This window comes from Trichophyton verrucosum (assembly GCF_000151505.1).
Source record: "Trichophyton verrucosum HKI 0517 chromosome Unknown contig00097_1.f1.exp, whole genome shotgun sequence".
In the NCBI taxonomy this organism is placed as follows: Eukaryota; Fungi; Ascomycota; class Eurotiomycetes; order Onygenales; family Arthrodermataceae; genus Trichophyton; species Trichophyton verrucosum.
This window is the reverse complement of record NW_003315576.1, coordinates 1-18,889: the sequence shown is the minus strand read 5'-3', so window position 1 is coordinate 18,889 and position 18,889 is coordinate 1. Positions and strand designations below refer to the sequence as shown.

Sequence of the window (18,889 nt, the reverse complement as noted above, 5' to 3'; positions counted from 1 at the left end):
AGGCTTATCCTGGACAATCCACTGGAGGGGTTTGTATCTGTAGTACTTACGCTGCAAGTTCAGCAAGCTGATATCAACAGTAGTAGAAGGGCTAGAAAGCAACTCTTATTAGCCATATTGCATTTATATATATATAAAAATAGGGCGGATGAGGAGGAGCCGTGTCCCTTGAGCCAAATACTTACCAGGTTGGTCTCCCAATCTCGTACTTGTGTGGTTGAGCCTGCTCTCCATGAGAACGGAGACAAGAGCAGGAGAGTACACACCCCATTGCTATTCTCGAAGTGATATGATAGTGAAAGACCTAAAGAAACAAGAGGTAGTCAAAGACTTTGACCAGGGAGAAACTGAAATCTGCAGTGGATGTGATGTGGTGATAAACAAGAGGGGGAAGATGAAGTTGATACTGATATGTCTAGCTGCTTAGTCGGCGACCAGCTATACAGTGGATCACTGAGGCCATGAAGAAAAGATGCGATAGAATAATATGCAAGTAAAAAGATAGTAGACCAGAAGACTCCACTGAAGTTGCATTAAAAAGAGCACTGCATGGTGCTTCTGGACAGGAACTTCCCGTTATGGGGAGCAAGGAAGACAAAGGGCGCAGATAGTGGGAGAGAGAGGGGGGGAATACAATGCATTTATATGAATATATTGCTCATAAAAAAAGAAGCAATAGCACAGATGCATTGTATTTCTAACAAGTAACGTACAGTATACAAGAGCACCAGATCCCGCAGGTCTATACACGTTCAGTAGTTCCTAACCATCAAAGCAACAAAAAGCCTCAAAATAGGGGAATAAATGGTATCCCATGTATAGAGAGTCGTAGACACGTATTCCTGACAACCGAGGAGGCGAATGCGGAACAAAAAGTAGGTAGGGGGCCGTGGTTTTGTATGGGGCTTCTCAGAAGAATTACTTGGACAAGCCGATCTTGCTAAGAATTGGAGACTGCTTCTGCTCGAAGACTCCGAGAATGCTCTTCCAGACCTGGCCAGGCTCCTGGCTGGCATCAATTCCGCTCCAGATACCGGTCTTCTTGTAGTATCCAACAACAGGCGCGGTTTGGGCGTGGTAAGTGGCCAGCCGCTTCTTCAATGCCTCGGCGTTGTCATCAGAGCGCTGGACAAGCGGCTCCCCGGTGATGTCGTCGGTCATCTCCTTCTTCGGTGGGTTGAAGATTTTGTGGTAGGATCTTCCAGAGCCCGGGTGGATAAGTCGGCCCGTTATCCGAGAAACAAGAAGACTATCATCAATCTGGAGTTCGACAGCATGCTGCAGCGCCTGCTTGCGTTCGCGAAGCATGTCATCCAGTCGTTCAGCTTGAGCAACTGTACGAGGGAACCCATCAAGGATGAAACTGTGAAGAGGCAAGGGGGAAAAAGTGTTGCGTCAGTAAGCTTGGACCATGGTCCCAAAAAAATGGCGGTAAAACGTACCCCTTCTTACACTCCTTGTTCGACTCCAACTCGTTCTTGATCATGCCGACCATAATCTCGTCGGAGACAAGTCCACCTTGGTCCATGATCTTCTTTGCAGCCTTGCCGAGCTCAGTTTGGCGGGAGACTTGTGATCGGAGCATGTCACCGGTAGACTTGTACATAGTTGTTAGAGCGACAATGGACGATACTAGGGTATAGACAAGTCGGTTGGCAAATATAGACATACCAAGTGGCACACGCAGTATTTCTCCTTGATCTTGGGCGCCTGGGTTCCCTTGCCTGCGAGCCACGGTGGTCAGTCGAACATTTCGGCAAAGACGGACGTGTATTCAAGACGCTACATACCGGCACCAGGAGGGCCCATCAGGATCATCCGCATCGACTCAGCAGCCGAATTGGAGTCTGAATGACCGCCATTGAGCAATGCCTTCTCCAATCCAACTATCCGGGACTCCAAGCTATTGATGAGGTCCTTCAGGGCATCGATCGATTCGCCGTTGTTAGCTGGGGCCATTGTGAGCCGAGGATGAAGGTGGTCAAAGAATAAGAACAATCCTTTGGAATCAGGAACCGGACGAGAGCGCGTTCACTCTGAGATGGCAATTGGCAAGCAGATGAAGAGCGGAGAGGTTGAGGAGATGAAAGAAAGAAGAGCGTTCAGCAGATCCGAAGAAGAGAAACGAAGAACGTCGGCGAGGATTAACCTGATGCTTGCTTTTTCTTGCCGCTCTTGGTTGGTTTCAACCTGCAGCGCGACGAGCTTAAAGCCGGCACACGGCAAAGATGACTCAGCAGTCACGGGCTAGAGCTTTATCACGTGATGGTATTAATCATAAAAGCTTAGTCACTTGTTAGTCATTGGTATGCTTATTCAGCATGCCGCTTCTGTTCCCAAAAGCTTGCGCTTAAGCTCTGGGGCAGCTTCAAGTCAACACGGCGGACGGACAGACAGGCAGGCAGACAGACAGACAGAAAACAAGCAGACGAAGACGAGGAGCTGCAGATAGCAGATATTTACCACCGTTGGCTGCTTGCCTCCATACCTTCTTCGTTGTGTCCTCTTCTTTTCTTTACCTCCCCCCTCCGTCTTTTCTAGTGACCTCGTTTTGTCCGTTCCATCATGCCTGCTACTACCACCGATACCCTCTCCCTCGTCACCACAACTGTTACCGTTGCTCCCTTAGTTCTTCTCTCGGCAGCAGATCACTATGGACGGTCAGCAAAGGGGACTAGAAAGCGAGTGGTTGGTGTATTACTCGGCCAGAATGATGGGAAAACGGTCCGCGTGTCCAACAGTTTTGCGGGTATGTGCCATGAATGCGCGGAGTTATTATCATACATTGAAGCAGCGGAGCCCTGTATTCCAGCTCTACTAACAATTCACTCTACAATATAGTACCTTTCGAAGAAGATGACAAGGACCCTTCAGTCTGGTTTTTAGACCACAACTTCGTCGAGTCTATGAACGATATGTTCAAGAAGATTAACGCCCGCGAGAAACTGATTGGATGGTATCACTCCGGCCCGAAGCTGAGAGCGTCGGATCTAGAGATCAACGAGCTGTTTAAACGATACAACCCAAACCCTCTACTTGTCATTATTGACGTGCAGCCGAAGGAAGTCGGGGTGCCTACTGATGCATATTTTGCTGTTGAAGAGATCAAAGATGTGAGATCCAGCGTTCCTGTGTGGCTCGATTGTCCCGAGAACTCACAAGCTAACATCGAACATGTAGGACGGAACAACAACGTCCAAGACTTTCGTTCATACCCCTTCAATAATAGAAGCTGAAGAGGCCGAGGAAATAGGTGTAGAACATCTCTTAAGAGATATCAGAGATGTTGCAGTTGGCACCCTCTCCACCAGAATAACGTCACAACTTCAGTCTCTACAAGGCCTTCATCTTAGGCTTCGGGATATTGGCCAGTATCTTGAGAAGGTACTAGACAGAGACCTCCCCGTCAACCACGCCATCCTCGGTCATCTCCAAGATGTATTCAACCTCCTGCCAAACCTCGCTACAGCCAAACCAGGCACTCCCTCCGGTGCCAATGGCGCCGAACAGCAAATCGAGAACACCGAGCTTGCCCGTGCCATGAACATCAAAACAAACGATCAGCTTATGTCCATCTACATCAGCAGTTTGATCCGAGCCATAACTGCGTTCCACGACTTGATAGAAAATAAGATCCAGAATCGTCAGCAGCAGGAGGAAAGAGAGGCAAAGAAGGAAGAGGGAAAGGAAGAGAAAGCCGGTGCCAGTTCAAATAACGAAAATAAGAAATCGGGCTCCGCTTCAGGGACAGATACAAAGGACGAGCCAAGTTCGAATGAGAAGGGGAAGAAGAAATAATGGATTACATCAATACACTTAGAGCCGCCGTTTTTCGCTCCTTATGGTTTTCTTCGACTTCATTTTCCCTCTACTTCCTTCCGTCTCAGAGAATAATTGGAACTAGTCAGCGATATGTCAAATATTGCCTGTATCTTTTCCCCAATAGAGCATCTGTGGAATGGGTCGACGCACTGGATCAGAAATATAATGGCATTGAATTAACGTTGCTTCCTTAAACCTCTAATTCAAACACCGGAGCCATGCTATATATACTTTTGTAAGATAACCCTTATGGTTGACACCTTTCTCCTTCATGCCGCAAGCTTTCCCGCAAATTCCCAAGAATCTATCTCACATCTCCGTACTTTGCTACCAAATACACCTGGACACTGGGATACAAGTGTACACGCCAGTAAATGTTTGCAAATGGATGGTGAATCATGCATGAAGCAACAGCCCGAAGGAGAAGACCTACAGGGTGTGCTTTGGGTCAGACACCCACCAAACACCCAGTTTTTGCTCTTTGTAGTGGTATCAACCGGCTCATTCCTCACCAGTAATTCAACATCGCCCTCTGTTTGGGGCGGCGTTTCCTCCATCTCTGGATCAAGATCCCGAAAGGTGGCCAGCGTAAACGCGGGACATGTACAGTTCCATGCATCAAGACAAACCTGATATTCGCTCTCTTGTTGCTGCCGGTGATTGTCTTCCTCTACTCCAGGTCTCCTCTTCGCAGCTGTAGACAAGACGAAATATATCTCGCTATCAAAACATTCGCCCTCGTAGTCATCTTCTCTGTTGATATCGCGCCTCTGCTGCCGCTGTGTCCTCGGGTCATCTCCACAGTATACCTCTATCTCTCCTCCATCTTCCCCGTACTCTGGACGGCATATGGCCTCTCCCGGGGGTCCACTGTTCCGGGGCTTGATAGTGTATCTAGTAATCAGATCCCGGTCGAGGATATCAAGAGCTGGAAGCAGCTCATTTGGGAACAGACAGTGCAATGTCAGCACCAACGGCTTCGCCTTTGCCACAACATCTGCCGGCAGCTGCGATAATGGGTTTCTCGGTGTGTCTCCTTCGTCGTCTTCAACGTCCGGTGTTATAGAGATACCATCTAGAGGCTCCTGGGCTCGGCTACAGGCGGCGAGCTGCCTTATAAGGCCCGTGATAAAGACTGACGAACAGGGGAGCGAGCTCTCTGGGCTCCCGGAGCGAAGGGCTGACATCGAACCGGCTTCACTGAGCATCCCTTTTCCCCGGAGGCGTTAATCAAAACCCGTGCAGCTGGGAGAACGGGTGGTTGAATGGGAATTTGAGTCTGGGAGAGCTGGAGCCAGGGACGAAACGCAGCCCCTTGCCTGCTCGAGTGGTCGATCCAGTGGAAAGAGAGGGTTCAGGACTTATACGAACTTGCCAGCATTAACTATGCAGCATCCGTGTAGCAGCAGCGCCTTTGTCCAAGATATGTTCCTTGCAACAGTTTAGTTTATGCATGTCTGTGGCCATAGCCATAACTAGTGAGTTATTATTATAACTGATGCTTGATTTTAGCCAAATAACTACATACAAAGGGGCCCTCACATGCCTATAACAACCAAGATCAACTCTATAAAAATAGCTAGGCCGAATCCTCCAGAGACCCAACATCTTTGCAAAGTTGCAACACAGACCTCCGATCCCCATACGCACCCTATAACACGCCAGAAATAGCTTGACGGGCCAGGAGAAAAGTGTCCTAGCGTTGATTTGATGCCCATTTCCGTGTTCCCCAAGCTTCACACTCCCAGTACTTATCCACCTGGGATAAGTCCTCTCCTTGTGCTCGGCCTTGGGACGAGTTGGCCGGTTACCTTTGGACTTGCGCCGTTCTTCTCTGCCGGGAGACACTGCTTCTTCCCTCCATTATTGCCCCCTAGAGGCGAAGGTGTGAGATTCACACTACCCTCCTGCATTGCGCCAGCTTCTCTCAAGTCGTCAGGCCTAGGCCGCTTTTGCCCACTTTCAAACAGACCCTGAACGGCCCCTCTGAAGACCCTTCCGCCCATGGTGATTTCGATGTCGACCTTTGCTGGCTGGACTTCCCACCGAAAAATCGAGTCAGGGCTGCCAGAGAGACCAGTATTTGAGCTACGCAAGACTTCAATCAAGTCGGTCGAGCCGTCACCTACTTCCACAGTAGCTTCTTCACCTTGGCCAGGGGTAATGATACGTTTTGGAACCCCATGTTCATCCGTAGGCGTCTCATTCGCATTGGCTAGTAGATAAGGCTCAATTCTTCCAGCGAGTGAATAACTCCCTGTCATGGCTGGGTCGTTGTTGATTGCCCCAGGCGATCCTCTAAAAAGAGGTAGCCTGTTATATATCAGGACATACGGAACGTTATTATCATCCTGGTACCTAAGGATGACGTTAATGTCAGCTTCACATGAAAAGTCGTCATTCAAGCACGTCCAGGTGCCTCGTGGCCCTTTGACATATGACATATAATGGCCCTCCTTTATTGTGGCACCGCGGTGGACGATAACCGAAGTGAGTTGATAGCGAAGGGTGTCTCCGAATTCTCTCGCCTGTGGGAGCAACCTTTCCGTCAGATCTAGATCCTCGGCGAATTGAACCTCAGCCGTCACTTTAGAAGACTCTCCACTCTCCGATACCTTGAATCTGGTAATCTGGATAACCAACACCTCAGGAGCATCTTTAATAAACATCTCCCGATGAAGAGTCGAATTGCTACCGCAGTTATCACAATGATATCCTGCAATTTCTTCTGGCCTCATATACTCCTGAATGCAGTCCTCGAGTGACCCCAATCTCTGCTCCGGTGGAGAAGCACCCAGCACCCATGAATGGTCTTTTTCGGAATACTTGGTGTGCTGACAGGTTTGGCAAGTGCTCCGGTATTTAAAGACATTTTGGAATATATGTTGTATATCCCCCGTATCAGTAGAGTTGTCGATCTGGGAGATCAACCTGGTCAGGAACTCAATGCAATCCTGTTGGTCCGTGGAACGGGTGTCCCAGAACTGGCTGCACTCCTTCCATAATCGAGAAATGATTAGTTCCAGTTTTAGGGAGGGGTTTGGTGTCCAATATTCGTCAACCAGACGTCCCAGTAAGCAGGCGAAACACTTCTCACAATCCTCGGAATTATCTGACCTATGGTTCAGCAAGTGGAGCATCAACCAATTAACAAAGAGGGGCTGATGTAGTAAGGCAGTCAAAATGCAGTTCCTATAACACAGTACACCTGTTCCATTCCTAATGCCTCCGGAAACCAGTGCTGGGTTTCTGAAATATAGACCCCAATCGGAGTAGAACAACCTAAGCTAATTGTAGTCAGTAAAAGTGCAAGAAGGGACCCCAAGAGTAGAGTATTATGCTTACCCTTCCGCGGCTATTCTCGTTGGAAGTATTGGCGCTATGGCTGGTTGGGTTATTTGCCATTGTAAATTGAGATATTGTCGATGAGACTGGGGTCTAGTAATAAATTGCGTCTAGTTTACGCCAAATCTAAAAATTCAGTCCCTCTGGTATTGAATGCGTGTAGTAAATGGTGAGCTTAATATATAGCGTCATTGAAGTGTACAGGGTAGCTTTTTCGTGTAGTTACCCTGTTATATACATTTCAAGTATGTGCGTGTTTTTGTTACTTGTTTGTTTGAATTTGAACAGACAAGTCCATTCATTTTGATATCAAAACTATACACAAAGATTGTGCAACAAAGCTTCGCAGACTTGTTCCTTGGTTATCGAAGCCTCGACGTTGTCCTTTGATGGGGACAACTGAAAGACTATATTAAGGGTGCCTTGAGCTGATTTGGTAGTTCTCCGGGAGAAGCAGCCAAAGAAGGACGACCAAGTAGAAAGCATCTACATGCATAATATGCATCGCTGTGCCACTGTATATAAATGCGTTCATGTTTGGCCATTCCTTCTCATTGGCAATAGTTGGACTGGCCGGGAAAAGGGTATTACCATGTATTTAGGAGAGTGAAGACCCTCCGCTGGGTATAGAAAATCAACGTAAGTTTCATTAGCTGGGAACTGCTCGTATATGAAAATAATCCCCTGAGATCTTTGCTTTGGTTTGTCCTTGTGTGTAGTGGTTTGATCTTGGTCTTTGATATATGTTTGAATGTCTTCCAACCAAGGCTAACTAACTAGCGATTCCAACCAACAATTGATCAAAGGGTACAAGGCAGAGATAATACCAGCGCTGTTAACAGAAACAGACAGCTACCATGACAACAATCGCGAGCAACAGAAGAAAAAGAGAAGATGCGAATTCCCGCAAAAAGGGGTCTTGGACAGGGGATCTCACCAGGCGGTCTTAGTCACATGATGGAGTTGTTGATGCTTTTTCTTTTTTGTTGGAGTTTTTGACAAACAACTCGGACAAACGACAACAACAACAACACTCGAACACCGCGAGCATGGATGGGGAACAAGGATCATGCCTCCACGGATCTGGAAGTGCTGGATGGTCAGACGGCCGAGTGCTTCAAGTTTGGTGACGTTGATGTTCCCTCACCCGTCAGAGCTCGGCTGTGTTGCTCCATGTTCAGGTAGAGGACGAGGCAAGCCCACAGAGCTGCCACTTGACATGAAGTGGTTAGACGCTCTTTGTCTGTGAAAGCCATCCATTTGCTGACCGTCATGAGCTCAGGCTCCTCTCACTCCTAATAATGGCGAAAGCATACTGTATTCGATACACGCTGGACCCAGACGAAGTACGACACCTTCTGGAATATGACGTTCTCTGCCTGTTCGCCATATCCTAGTTCTAACCACCAGCCACCCTAGCCCTACGCCAACAGGCAACACCTGGGTATTAAATTTTTATCCCTCTCTTAACATATACGCTCTTCAGCTGCGCCCATGGGATTCACGCGGCCTCCGAAGATCTTCTTAAGGCTTAGACACAGTCCAATCGAATTTCACACCGCCTCATCGGGAAACCAGAAAGTTTAACAACTCATCTAGTTGCCCTTTACGATGCTGCATCGCATGACAATCGCGAATGTCGTTAACCAGCTTAGTCCTTTTTTTTTTTTCTGCCTTTCTCTGAGAAAGTCCATGGCTCATACCCTTGCCTAACCTGGCAATCGGGACTCTTTGCATGATAAACACGATCAACCGCGCCATGGACATCTTGCGTCTGGGTCTCGGAGTTCATCCTATACTCCATTTCTGTGCATAATAGACCGCTTTCATGTTAACACCTGCATGCAACTCTCATGTTGGTCGTTTGGTAAAAAAGAAGAAAAAATGAAAATGAAAATGAAAAAAATTCTCCAGAGGCCACGGTTCATCCAGCTCGCCACACGTATACCTCTGAGGTATGGTGTGCGATTTTCAAGAAATCCGAGCCTTATTTTGAGTCATTCTCCATGGACCATTCGGCTTGCTGTGACACATGGCCTTTCCCAAGTGGGATATTCCTCAACCATAACGTCTGCCCAGGTTGAGATAGTATGGCTTTGTGATTATCTGTCCTCCTGTGGAAGGAGAAACCAGAATATAGAAGATTTTGCGGTGGGGCCCGGTAACTTGACAGCCCAAACGCTCGCATACGTAAATATATGAGCTGCGGTGCATCCATCTGGGCAGAGTGATGAGGCTGTGACATCAAAAAGTTCCATTGGCTGGTATGATTTATACCGTCTTGTGTTTGCCATCCACGTCACTTTCCTGGAAAGTGTACCGATCACTCCCAAACAGAAGTGATTACAAGCATTAGATCTATTGAGCGATATGCAGCACCGAGTCAACTAATGATATTCGAAGAGCATCACTCTGTGGTACTGGCACAATTCAGGTTACCCCTGTATATCGCTGAAGGGATTATGCCAGCACGTGAGCTTTCATTTCAACATGGCCTTTGGAATGTGTTACCGCCAGGAACCACAACTGATCTGCTCATACCGAAGTAATCTTGCTGATGATCTGGTGAAGCTATCTATAAGTCCTGGTTGAGGACATATCCCGCGTCTGGGTATACGGAGCACTCCGCGGGAACTTCTATTCATTCCGACTTGATTCCAGCATAAAAAAACGGGGTATCCATGTTGGCTCAGAGGATTCATTATGCAGACCTAACCTAGCTCTGTGGTTCAAGAAAAACGACTATCGATTTTCGTGATTCCTGTATCCGTACAGAGAAGATATTCTTGCATAAATATTCGCACGACAGCTGCGAGAACCCGCAAAAGATGATAGAATCTCTATTCCGGAGCGATGATCTTGGATCAGACACTCGAGACGGCTGAGGTCACCGCTACTAAGAACGGTTATCATTACTTGTGACGGACGTGTTCGGGCTAAACGCCTGATACCAAGTAGACCTGCAAAAATCGCAACAAGTGAGGCGAAATGACGCCTGCGAAAACACCCAGCCAAAGCTTTCGAGCCATTAAATGAGGGATTGTAGATTGCCTATACATCCCTGTTCGTCAGAGGGGGCCAACGTTTCCCTAGCCGGCTCATTTGCATTGTTGATTTATCTGGGAGCGTTGGGGCCAGAAGAGGAGTGCGGCGTTCTGTGTCTCAAAAAAGGTTTCATGTGGGAGCTTTTGGCTTCCGACTTTACCCAGCTGAGTCGTAAGAGGCAGCACACTCCGTGTCATATGCAGTATGAACTTCTTTGCCTATTGGTGAGGATCTGAAATGTTCGATATCGACCTATCCCTAACTCAACTCTTCAGGACAGGACTAATAAAACCAGAGCAATGCCTCTGAGTCCAGAAGATCAAAGTACTTTCACCTTGAAGCAAGACGGGTGCTTATTTTGCGCCGATAGCTCGCAAGTTATCGTGATGGTTAATTTCAAATATCAGCGCAAGTCGGCCTAGGATTGGCGCCACATTGTACAGCTTACGGTAAAAATCAGCGAGAGGCACCTGTTTTTGGATATTCATCCGGCCAGAGTCAGGATTTACCCCTCAAGGAGTGTTTACCGGCTCAATCAAATCAGATCTTGCTCAATGTATACAGTTTCGCCTAATTAGGATCGTACCGAAGAGGCGCTGGCTGATGACGCGCAGGTAATGGCATTTCTTCAGGCCAAGTAGGTAGGTTACCCTCACTCGTCAAATCCATCTTCCTCAGGCGATCTCGTTCGTCTGTTTGTGTTCTAATACTCAATTATGATCTGCTATAACTATAATATCAAGTCGCAACGAAGTAATAATATGGTCGCGATAGAGTCATAGATCACAGCTACCGAACTTGAGGGGAAAATCTTAACTCCAGAGCACAAAGCAGAACGTGAACAGTCAAGGACGAAACAAGGAGTGGGAATAAACGATCCGGGATAAACATGCAGCAATCAGAAAGGAAAAGAAGACATTTTCTTTCTTGCTGTCACCAATATATTATGCGTTCCGCGTAGACGGGCTCGCTCCATCCCGCTCAAACCTGGACCTGGGCAAGGCATCACCGACTGGGGTTGGGATTTAGTGGGTGATAGACAACCGGGCAAGCAGAGAGAGATGCAAAAATGAAAGTTATGGAAGCACAGTTGACTATCTGTCAAGGAAGACGGACAGCAGATATTGTAGGCACTTCCATTGGCTGGCAAGGAATTTCGAGAGACGAGGAAGCCGGAAGATCCTTTTGCGGTGGCTTTCATGGCTTCCATGTATATGGGGAGACTACCTCGCAGAGAGAGTAGGGGGGTTACTTCAAGTTAGCCGGTGGGATTGGAGGTCGCCTTTTCTTGAAGATCTAGCCTGTAGAAATCAGGTACGAATATTTTAATCTCCGGGGAGTGTGGAAGTCGTTCAGGGATAGCTTTTGTCAGTCGCAAATCATCTGGGGTCAGGGAGGGGCGGCCTCTTCTTCGAATACCGCCTGCTAGCATGTCTAGTTCGAATTGGAATCTTCAAATGCACGGAGAGGGATGATTCTCGAGTCTAAGAAAAGAGGCGCCTTCTCTGGCACCTTTGATTAACGACTGACATCGATCCCATGCTGAAGATAAACCTTGTGAAAAGGGGAACAACATGGCATGGCACCAGGCATCGTGAGTTACAACGTAATACAGGACCCTTCCACCCGTTGTTCTCTTGCTACCAAGTTTTATGGGCCGCTCCCTGCAAAGCATGGTGATGGGCTGCCGCGGAACTGTGTTTTGACCGGGGGTTTGACATATATTCACACCTGCCAGACCATGGCTATATTAAGCGTCCTATATGCCGGGCCAGGGGCTAGACATCGCCGGGACGGCTTCCCAGAAGTCTGGATCGGATCAGGCTATTTTATCTTCAATCACGCAATTTGAGATCCGCAGAAATATTGCGCAGCGCATTAACCTGGTTAGAATATAATGGCTGGGGTTTATATGCTGGCGTTCAGGGGTGTCGGATGTTGACAGAGCAGATTTGTACTACTTATGGACCAGGAGCTGGGATGGGACGGGCAAGGAGTCGACTCCGTTTTAACGGAGCACTTCTGCGACGAACAGGTGGCCTTGCTGGAGAGGAGAACGGGAGGAAGATCAGATTCTCATATTCCTTATGGAATACGGAGAACACTACTGTCGATATACTACTATATGTACGGAGTATACCGGGCTCTCACCTAAACGACGGACATGTCACCCTCTCTCTTCAGCTTCATGCGAAACTATCCGCTCTTGGGGCCCGCATGACTAGTTTTGAGGCGTCGATTGGGTTTCTCTGGCCATGTTCGAGAAGGGGTGGCCAGACATAATAATAGTAATTAAGCCAGCTTGACCGTGGTTCACCCTCAACACCCCCTAGGTTCGTCCCGGCTACTGAAACCGTTAGCCTTGCAGGATAGATAAGACGTTTTCCCACGAAGTTAACTCCAAAAACAAACAAGAATAAAAGACAAGGAAGAGAGAAGGGAAAGTCAAGAGACGGAGTTTAATAATAATACCTCGTTTCTGTGGGAGAATTAAAACAAAACAACCCCGTTTTGGTTGTTTGGACCAGCTGAAGGGACCCTCCCAGCAGGCATCTTTGGCGGACGGATGTACATACTGATGCGCGCATCCTGGGCTTATGGATTCTTCTCCTTCAGCCCAGACATAGAGGCATATACAATCTCTGCTATGGCCCCTGACGCCCCGGGCTTTGGAATGTTGCTACGATTGGTGAGACTTGGCCGGCTTATAAAGGACAGGGGTTTTCAATTAATAATACTTCCACTGGGACGAAGGGAGACAGCGGTACTTTCTTATCGAGGAGAAGTACCTCCAGAAGTTACCTACACACATAGCCTTTTTATTTTGCTCCCATTCTCCGGATACGCAATCTGGGGTTGTTTCTGGTAGTTGTCGGGATTTAGATTAACCAGAGCCTTGGGCCGCCCATGAGAGAGGGGGAAGTTGTGCATCGTATAAATCCGTTCTTCGTCCAGCGTACCGGATTCCTGATATCTTGTTTCTTTTTCTTTTTGTAATGTTTTGGCTTCTGCTATTCTTATTATTATCTTTTCTTTCATGACAGGTTCGTTAAACTCGTCTCATGCATGGAGATGTATAAGACGGCGTAAGTGATGGTTTCTTCCCCCTCGTCCTTTTGCATGACACCAATTCCCCAGCCTCTCCTCTGACCTAGCAAGGCACACTCAGTTAATCTAGAAGCTGTTGGTACGCAAGGGAAAGCCCTTTTCTCACCGCCCATTAGGTTTTTGTCTGCGGCCCTTTTCTTTCTCTTGTTCAGGGGTTGGAATCCCGAAAGACAGGCTGTTGGATGACCAGGAGGGATGCAGACAGTCCCCTTCCTTGGGTCGAAGGATGCCAGTAGACCGGACACATCATAATCTTATTCAGACAGTTGCGGATAGTCGTTACACCTGTCCGATAGTGGGTTAGATGTATATATACTTATTCCGTAGAGCCAACGGCTGTCATCTGTGGCACGATCCATAGTGGCGAAGTAGCCGGTGTGACAAGTATAGAGGCGGCTGCATGGAGTGTTGGAGTGTTGGGTCGCAAGTCGAGCAGCTCAACTCCTCCCACACACATACACAGACTCAGACTGTGCCGCAATTTCACTTACACAAAAGCTGACAGCGTCTTGTCACACAATTATCGTCGACGATGGTAAGAACCCGACAGTTCGGTTGTCCGCGACCCTTTGGGACAGTATATCCTCCAATGAACGCTCTAGGGCTTCGGCTATCTGCATGACATTGCTCACATTTCTCGTCCCCCTTTCAGGCAAAGAAGGGGGGGGGGGGGGGGGTCCGTCCTTGTCCGTCAAGGATTGGGCACTTGGCCATCGACAGGCCTCTCGTCGTCTCTTGGTCCATGAAGCCAGTATTAAGTATACATATGGCTACACTTAGTACTCGTGAGCGGAGGCTTGGCTGTAAGGATCCAAAAATATCGTCCTTCACCCGCTCATACGGAAGTATATACATACGAGAAAGACGAACGGATGGACCCGAGCGAGGGCGGACGAGGATGAGGGCAGCGCGAAAAGGAGACCAAGCAAGCCAGCCCAGCCAGACAGAGAGGCAGGTCGTTAGTTAGCTATAAGGTTCAATCCCAGGGAAGAGAAATTTCACAGTTTTCTTCCGAAAACTCTCCCAGATGTTGGGAAGAGCAGGGCGAAGAACCTGTGGAGACGCAGGTGCATGCGCCAAGTGGGAGAGGTGCTGAGTCGGAGGGATATTGTGGATGGCGATGGACGGGATGGATGGGCAGCCTCTTGGTGCTCTTGATGTCCCTCTGCAGTCAGAAACTGAATAGTTGTTACATATGTAGGGGACGGGATCTTCGTCGTCATCTGGCTGGTGTCGTGTCTGGTTGTTTGGAGCCAGTTGTTAGGGATAGGGGAAGGAGAAAAGAAAAGCAGCAGCACAGCGTGACTGTCGAAGGGCCCAGAGAGCTTTCGGGTTTCTCTCGGAAATCTTCTGGCCTGCCTTGCCCTGCCTGCCCTGCCTGCCCTGCCTGTCTGTCTGCCAGCCTGTCTTCCATCTCGCAACTCTCTCGAGAATAAGCAAGGTGTCCGTGATAGACGTCAATACGAGCACGAGAAGCCAGCATGATTTAAACTCACGTAGCTGGACAGGACGGCATGGCCACGAAGAACTGCCGGGTCTTCCCTCTGCCTGCCTGCCTGCCTGCCTGCCTCATGCCTCACTGCCTCTGCTTCTGCCTTATCCTGGAACTATCAACATTCCCTCGCTCTCTCTTCCCGTCTCTTTTAGCCTTCTTATGGACCTTGGTTCATCTTCCACTTTAATTTAACCTTAACACCTGAACAACCTAATTCTTCACCGCATGATCACTCTTGACATAGATATACCCGTCCATGTGTAAGTATATATATATATATATATATAGAGCAAGATGGTAGTAGTGTGTGCGAGGTTGACGTCAGGATGACAACCCTCATCCTACATCCAAGACGGGACATGGACAGGGGCATGACCCAGAGGAGACCGTCGGTGGCTCAAGGAGATGCATGCATGAACGCTGCTGTTGTGTGATGCCTTTTATGTATGTCCACAGGCTGGAAATCTGGGTGTATGCATGCTCGTATGTGTATCTACCATTTCTCTGGCTGGGACGGAGTACAATTTCATCTGCAACTGGGCTGACTCGCTGGGAGGGTGAGTCTCTGCATAACAGCGTCATCGCCATGGGGCTAACGCAAGCCGATCGCGATCTCTCCCTGATTCTGGGGAAGAGAGAGGAGTTGTCCCTGGTGGTTTAGCACACGAGCTAGCAAGTTGGCCAGCTGTTTTAACTAGTGTGAAGTTGGAGACGCCTCGTCGAGTGAAGACGATTGGAACGGCTTCCACGCAAGCTCCGTATCATCAACATCACCTCGAACTAACGGAGCATCACAAACCGACCAGCAGGGCCGTCCTCTTCTCTTCCCCACAGTCCAAACACTGAGTTAAAGCCAGTTCGTCCGCGCAGATGTGGATTGGCTCGCGTAATTTGCTCGGGGAAGAGAGGATGCAGTCTCCGGCAGGAAGCATAATATTAAGCATTTGCAAGTCTCCCTTTTCCCACTTAAAGCTTTCATTCTTTCTTTTTCCCTCATGGCCCCGTTGCTTTTCCCCCCTTCTTCTTTCTTGGAGTATGTATAGTTGAATGCGGGCTGGAAAAAGAAACCCTGGGTTCAATAATTACAGACGCTGTGGTCCAGGGATCTCAATGCCGGAGCATACTTCTGTGTTTGGAACACATCACAATTAGCCAGTTGTTTAGCTGGATGTTTCCTTTGTATCAGCTTGGAGCCTGTCGTAGATATATCCAGAGAGCAGTACTCCGTACGGAGTAGATATGAGTATAAGTATATAGTAAATCCCATGAACTCTGCAAACTCGTGGATGCCCTTTTGACGCTCTCCTCCCCCCTGAGGCCATGGAGACTCCAGGAAACCCTTCACCGGGTCGTAAGCGAAGTTACCTCGACGTATAAAGATGCTGGTCATCGAGAGATAAGCAGTCTGCTTGACAGGGTACGCTTCCAGCCGCATGTCCTCCTTGCTCGACTGTCGATATCCATACCCATACATAGGCTATCGGGCACGACCACCGACTGTTCTTCTTGCCGCTTTTCTTTTTGCTTGTTCCAACGGCAGTTCTACAGAAAGCCGGCTGAGTCGACAGAGATCGAACTACCGACCGATAGAACTGCTGCTGCTCCATAAAAAGCATGCGAGTTAAAACCCAGCGAACGAACTAGCCGGGGAAAGGTAGGAAAAAGGAATACGGCGAAGGCTTAGTTATAGCAAATGCACCCACTGATGTCATCGACGTAACTTCTGTAAGCCTGTATGTCTAAACGGACACGACTCGAGAGGGAACGGAAACCCAATCGTGATACAAAGCGCCAGTCAGACGGACAGGAAGAAGGAAAAGAGCTTTGTATCGGCATGGTTCAGGGGCCAACGGTGTCTGCTGGCATCGTGACCCTCACAGTACTTGGCCATTCCTGGCGCCCAAGCAGAGTTCGCCGGGTACCGGAAAGGTAGTCCGTAAGCCCTTTTTTCGATCCTAAGGGCGCAAGGGGGTCAGGGTCACGTCGAAAAGTTGAAATCATAACGGTTTTTTTTTAAAAGCCATGCCGTCCACATGGGTTCGTTCCTCATTGTTCACCCCCCTTAGTTACGGAGCACGCCCGTCAGACTAGCGAGTTGCAAGAGATATATGGCCTTCGTTTGTCGCCAGGCATCCTCCGACTACCTGTACTTAACTGTGTGTATATATAGTCACTTATCTCTACGCTCGGAGCAGAGCAACGGTAGAGCTAGAGGGGGGGGGAAAGGGAGGCAAAATATCCATGTTCCCGGTAACCAGGCTGACCTCGCGGTTTATTGGTGGAAATGCCTCTTGAAGCGAGTCTGTTCATATAATTAATCCTGATAGTCGAAACAGGATATCCCATCTTCGAACTAGCTAGCTGCTGTTATGTGAGATAGGTAGCTATCCCATCCCGCCTGCTACATATGCTTCTTGAAGGAGTGCGGTCCCCCGGAGAATTCCCATCCTCGTCAGCCGGCAGAGCGGTTGCCTTGCTTTTTGATAAGTCGATGCCCGGCTAATTTCCACCTTCGGGTTTGCTTTTGGAGTCTTCGTTTTGAGCCCGGTGTAAGATGTATATACGTGCATGCAATACACCTATATCGCGAGAGGCAAAGGGGGCCTCCCTTTCCTCCTGACGGGATCGATCCCGATATGATGATAAACTAGTCAGTTGTGGTAAATTTATACGCAATGCCTCACCTGCTAGCTCAAGACTCTCCGCTTCAGCTTACCGGAACCAATGCCGCCCACACCGGTTCTTTTCTTTCCCTGGTCGGTTTGTCTGTTGCTTCTTCCCCGTTCTCCAGATCGGTTAAGCATGCATTCTGTCTTGAAAAACGGAGTTGTGCCTCAAAGGAGGGTGGTGAGCACGGGTAGTAGCTTGGTGGAACTCGCACCTTTCGAGCCCCGTAACCACCAGAGCCACTCGTTCGTTCGTTCGTTCGTTCGTTCGTTTGTTACTTCATATACGTCGCCTTCTTTCTCTTACTCCTCCTGTCGGCTGGCGGTCATAGTTGGGTGATGTATTTATTATCCATGGGCCTCGAGCCGCAATGTTTGGGCCTCACCACCTGCGGGCTTCAGGCAAGAAAAAAGTAAGAAACTTTGCAGCTGCAGTTGACCATACCAGAACTACTTTCGGTAACTACTGTCACTCTTTCCTGCTGGCCTGTGGTCACAGAATAATTGCAATCGCAGGGAGAGGGGTGGCGGGAATGACCCATATGCCTGCGTTAGGCTGCGCTGTTCCCCTTGTGGTATCAAAAACAAAAATCACTTAACCACGGGAGACAAGCCAGCAGCAGCTTACGGCTAGGAGAGAGCCAACAACAAGCAACCCATGGAATACGAACGGGGAAAATGCGATATAGCTGCCAGTGTGGGCGTTATCAGCAAGGACCAAGCGTGGGCCGGGGCAGATGCAAGTAAGTATATACCGAGAGTCCTCCATCCTACGACTATAATCTCGTAAGTTTGAGTTTGTAGATCTAGCAACGCCAGCAGCAGGAATATGAAGCCAGCTGCAAAGCCAAACGAGTGGGACGAGCTGGGCCACGCATCTTGCTCCTGGTTTCTTTTCTTTTTTGTCTTCTTTGGTGGTGTTTTATTTTTCTTTCTTTTTTTATACCTGGAGACTAGTTGGTTAGTTATATAGAAAAGAAAAGAAAAGTACAGCAGCAGAGTAAGGGTACAAAAAGACAGTGGAGCCACGCAAGAAGAAGGTAGATGCGGACAAGGATAACAATTTCAATAAGAATAAAAAAGAAAATGGCAGAGCAGGAGATGGACTGGCAATGACGGTAGAAGCGAAATGACAGGTTCCTATTTGACTGACCGATTCTTTTTTGACTGGCCTTTTCTTTTTTGTAAAATATAAATACAAAAAAGAAAAAGTAACAGTCTGAAACCCGTTGGAATGCAGATAATACTTTTGGCGCGATAGTCGATTAAGAATATAATGTCTGCGAGTTAATACGTGCCCTATTATCATCACCATACCCCGTACTGATCACCGGGTAATGCAGGTGGGCTAAAGCTCGAAAAAAAAAAAAAATATTGTAAATAGAAATTGCAAAAAAAAAAAAAAAAT

The 18,889-nt window shown here is 48.3% G+C and overlaps 5 protein-coding genes across 5 annotated transcripts; 1 reads left to right on the top strand and 4 right to left on the bottom strand.

Moving 5' to 3' along the window:
* Positions 1 to 918: 918 nt before the first annotated feature.
* TRV_01079 (uncharacterized protein) lies at positions 919 to 1,959 on the bottom strand (the record flags this gene model as incomplete). Its single annotated transcript, XM_003024684.1, has 3 exons — positions 919 to 1,363; positions 1,443 to 1,710; positions 1,791 to 1,959. 3 exons carry the CDS (start codon positions 1,957 to 1,959, stop codon positions 919 to 921), a joined length of 882 nt encoding a protein of 293 aa, XP_003024730.1.
* A 606-nt stretch (positions 1,960 to 2,565) lies between these two features.
* Positions 2,566 to 3,798, top strand: TRV_01078 (uncharacterized protein; the record flags this gene model as incomplete). The annotated part of the gene is made up of 3 exons (XM_003024683.1): positions 2,566 to 2,749; positions 2,842 to 3,113; positions 3,181 to 3,798. 3 exons carry the CDS (start codon positions 2,566 to 2,568, stop codon positions 3,796 to 3,798), a joined length of 1,074 nt encoding a protein of 357 aa, XP_003024729.1.
* A 328-nt stretch (positions 3,799 to 4,126) lies between these two features.
* On the bottom strand, positions 4,127 to 5,030 carry TRV_01077 (uncharacterized protein; the record flags this gene model as incomplete). Its single annotated transcript, XM_003024682.1, has 2 exons — positions 4,127 to 4,251; positions 4,283 to 5,030. The coding sequence occupies 2 exons, from the start codon at positions 5,028 to 5,030 to the stop codon at positions 4,127 to 4,129; spliced, it is 873 nt and encodes a 290-aa protein (XP_003024728.1).
* Positions 5,031 to 5,573: 543 nt separating this feature from the next.
* TRV_01076 (ubiquitin-specific protease, putative) lies at positions 5,574 to 6,962 on the bottom strand (the record flags this gene model as incomplete). Its single annotated transcript, XM_003024681.1, has 1 exon — positions 5,574 to 6,962. The coding sequence occupies one exon, from the start codon at positions 6,960 to 6,962 to the stop codon at positions 5,574 to 5,576; it is 1,389 nt and encodes a 462-aa protein (XP_003024727.1).
* An 8,644-nt stretch (positions 6,963 to 15,606) lies between these two features.
* Positions 15,607 to 16,292, bottom strand: TRV_01075 (uncharacterized protein; the record flags this gene model as incomplete). Its single annotated transcript, XM_003024680.1, has 2 exons — positions 15,607 to 15,799; positions 15,940 to 16,292. Coding segments are annotated over 2 exons (546 nt in total), but the record flags the coding sequence as incomplete, so codon positions are not given.
* Between the last annotated feature and the right edge of the window lie 2,597 nt (positions 16,293 to 18,889).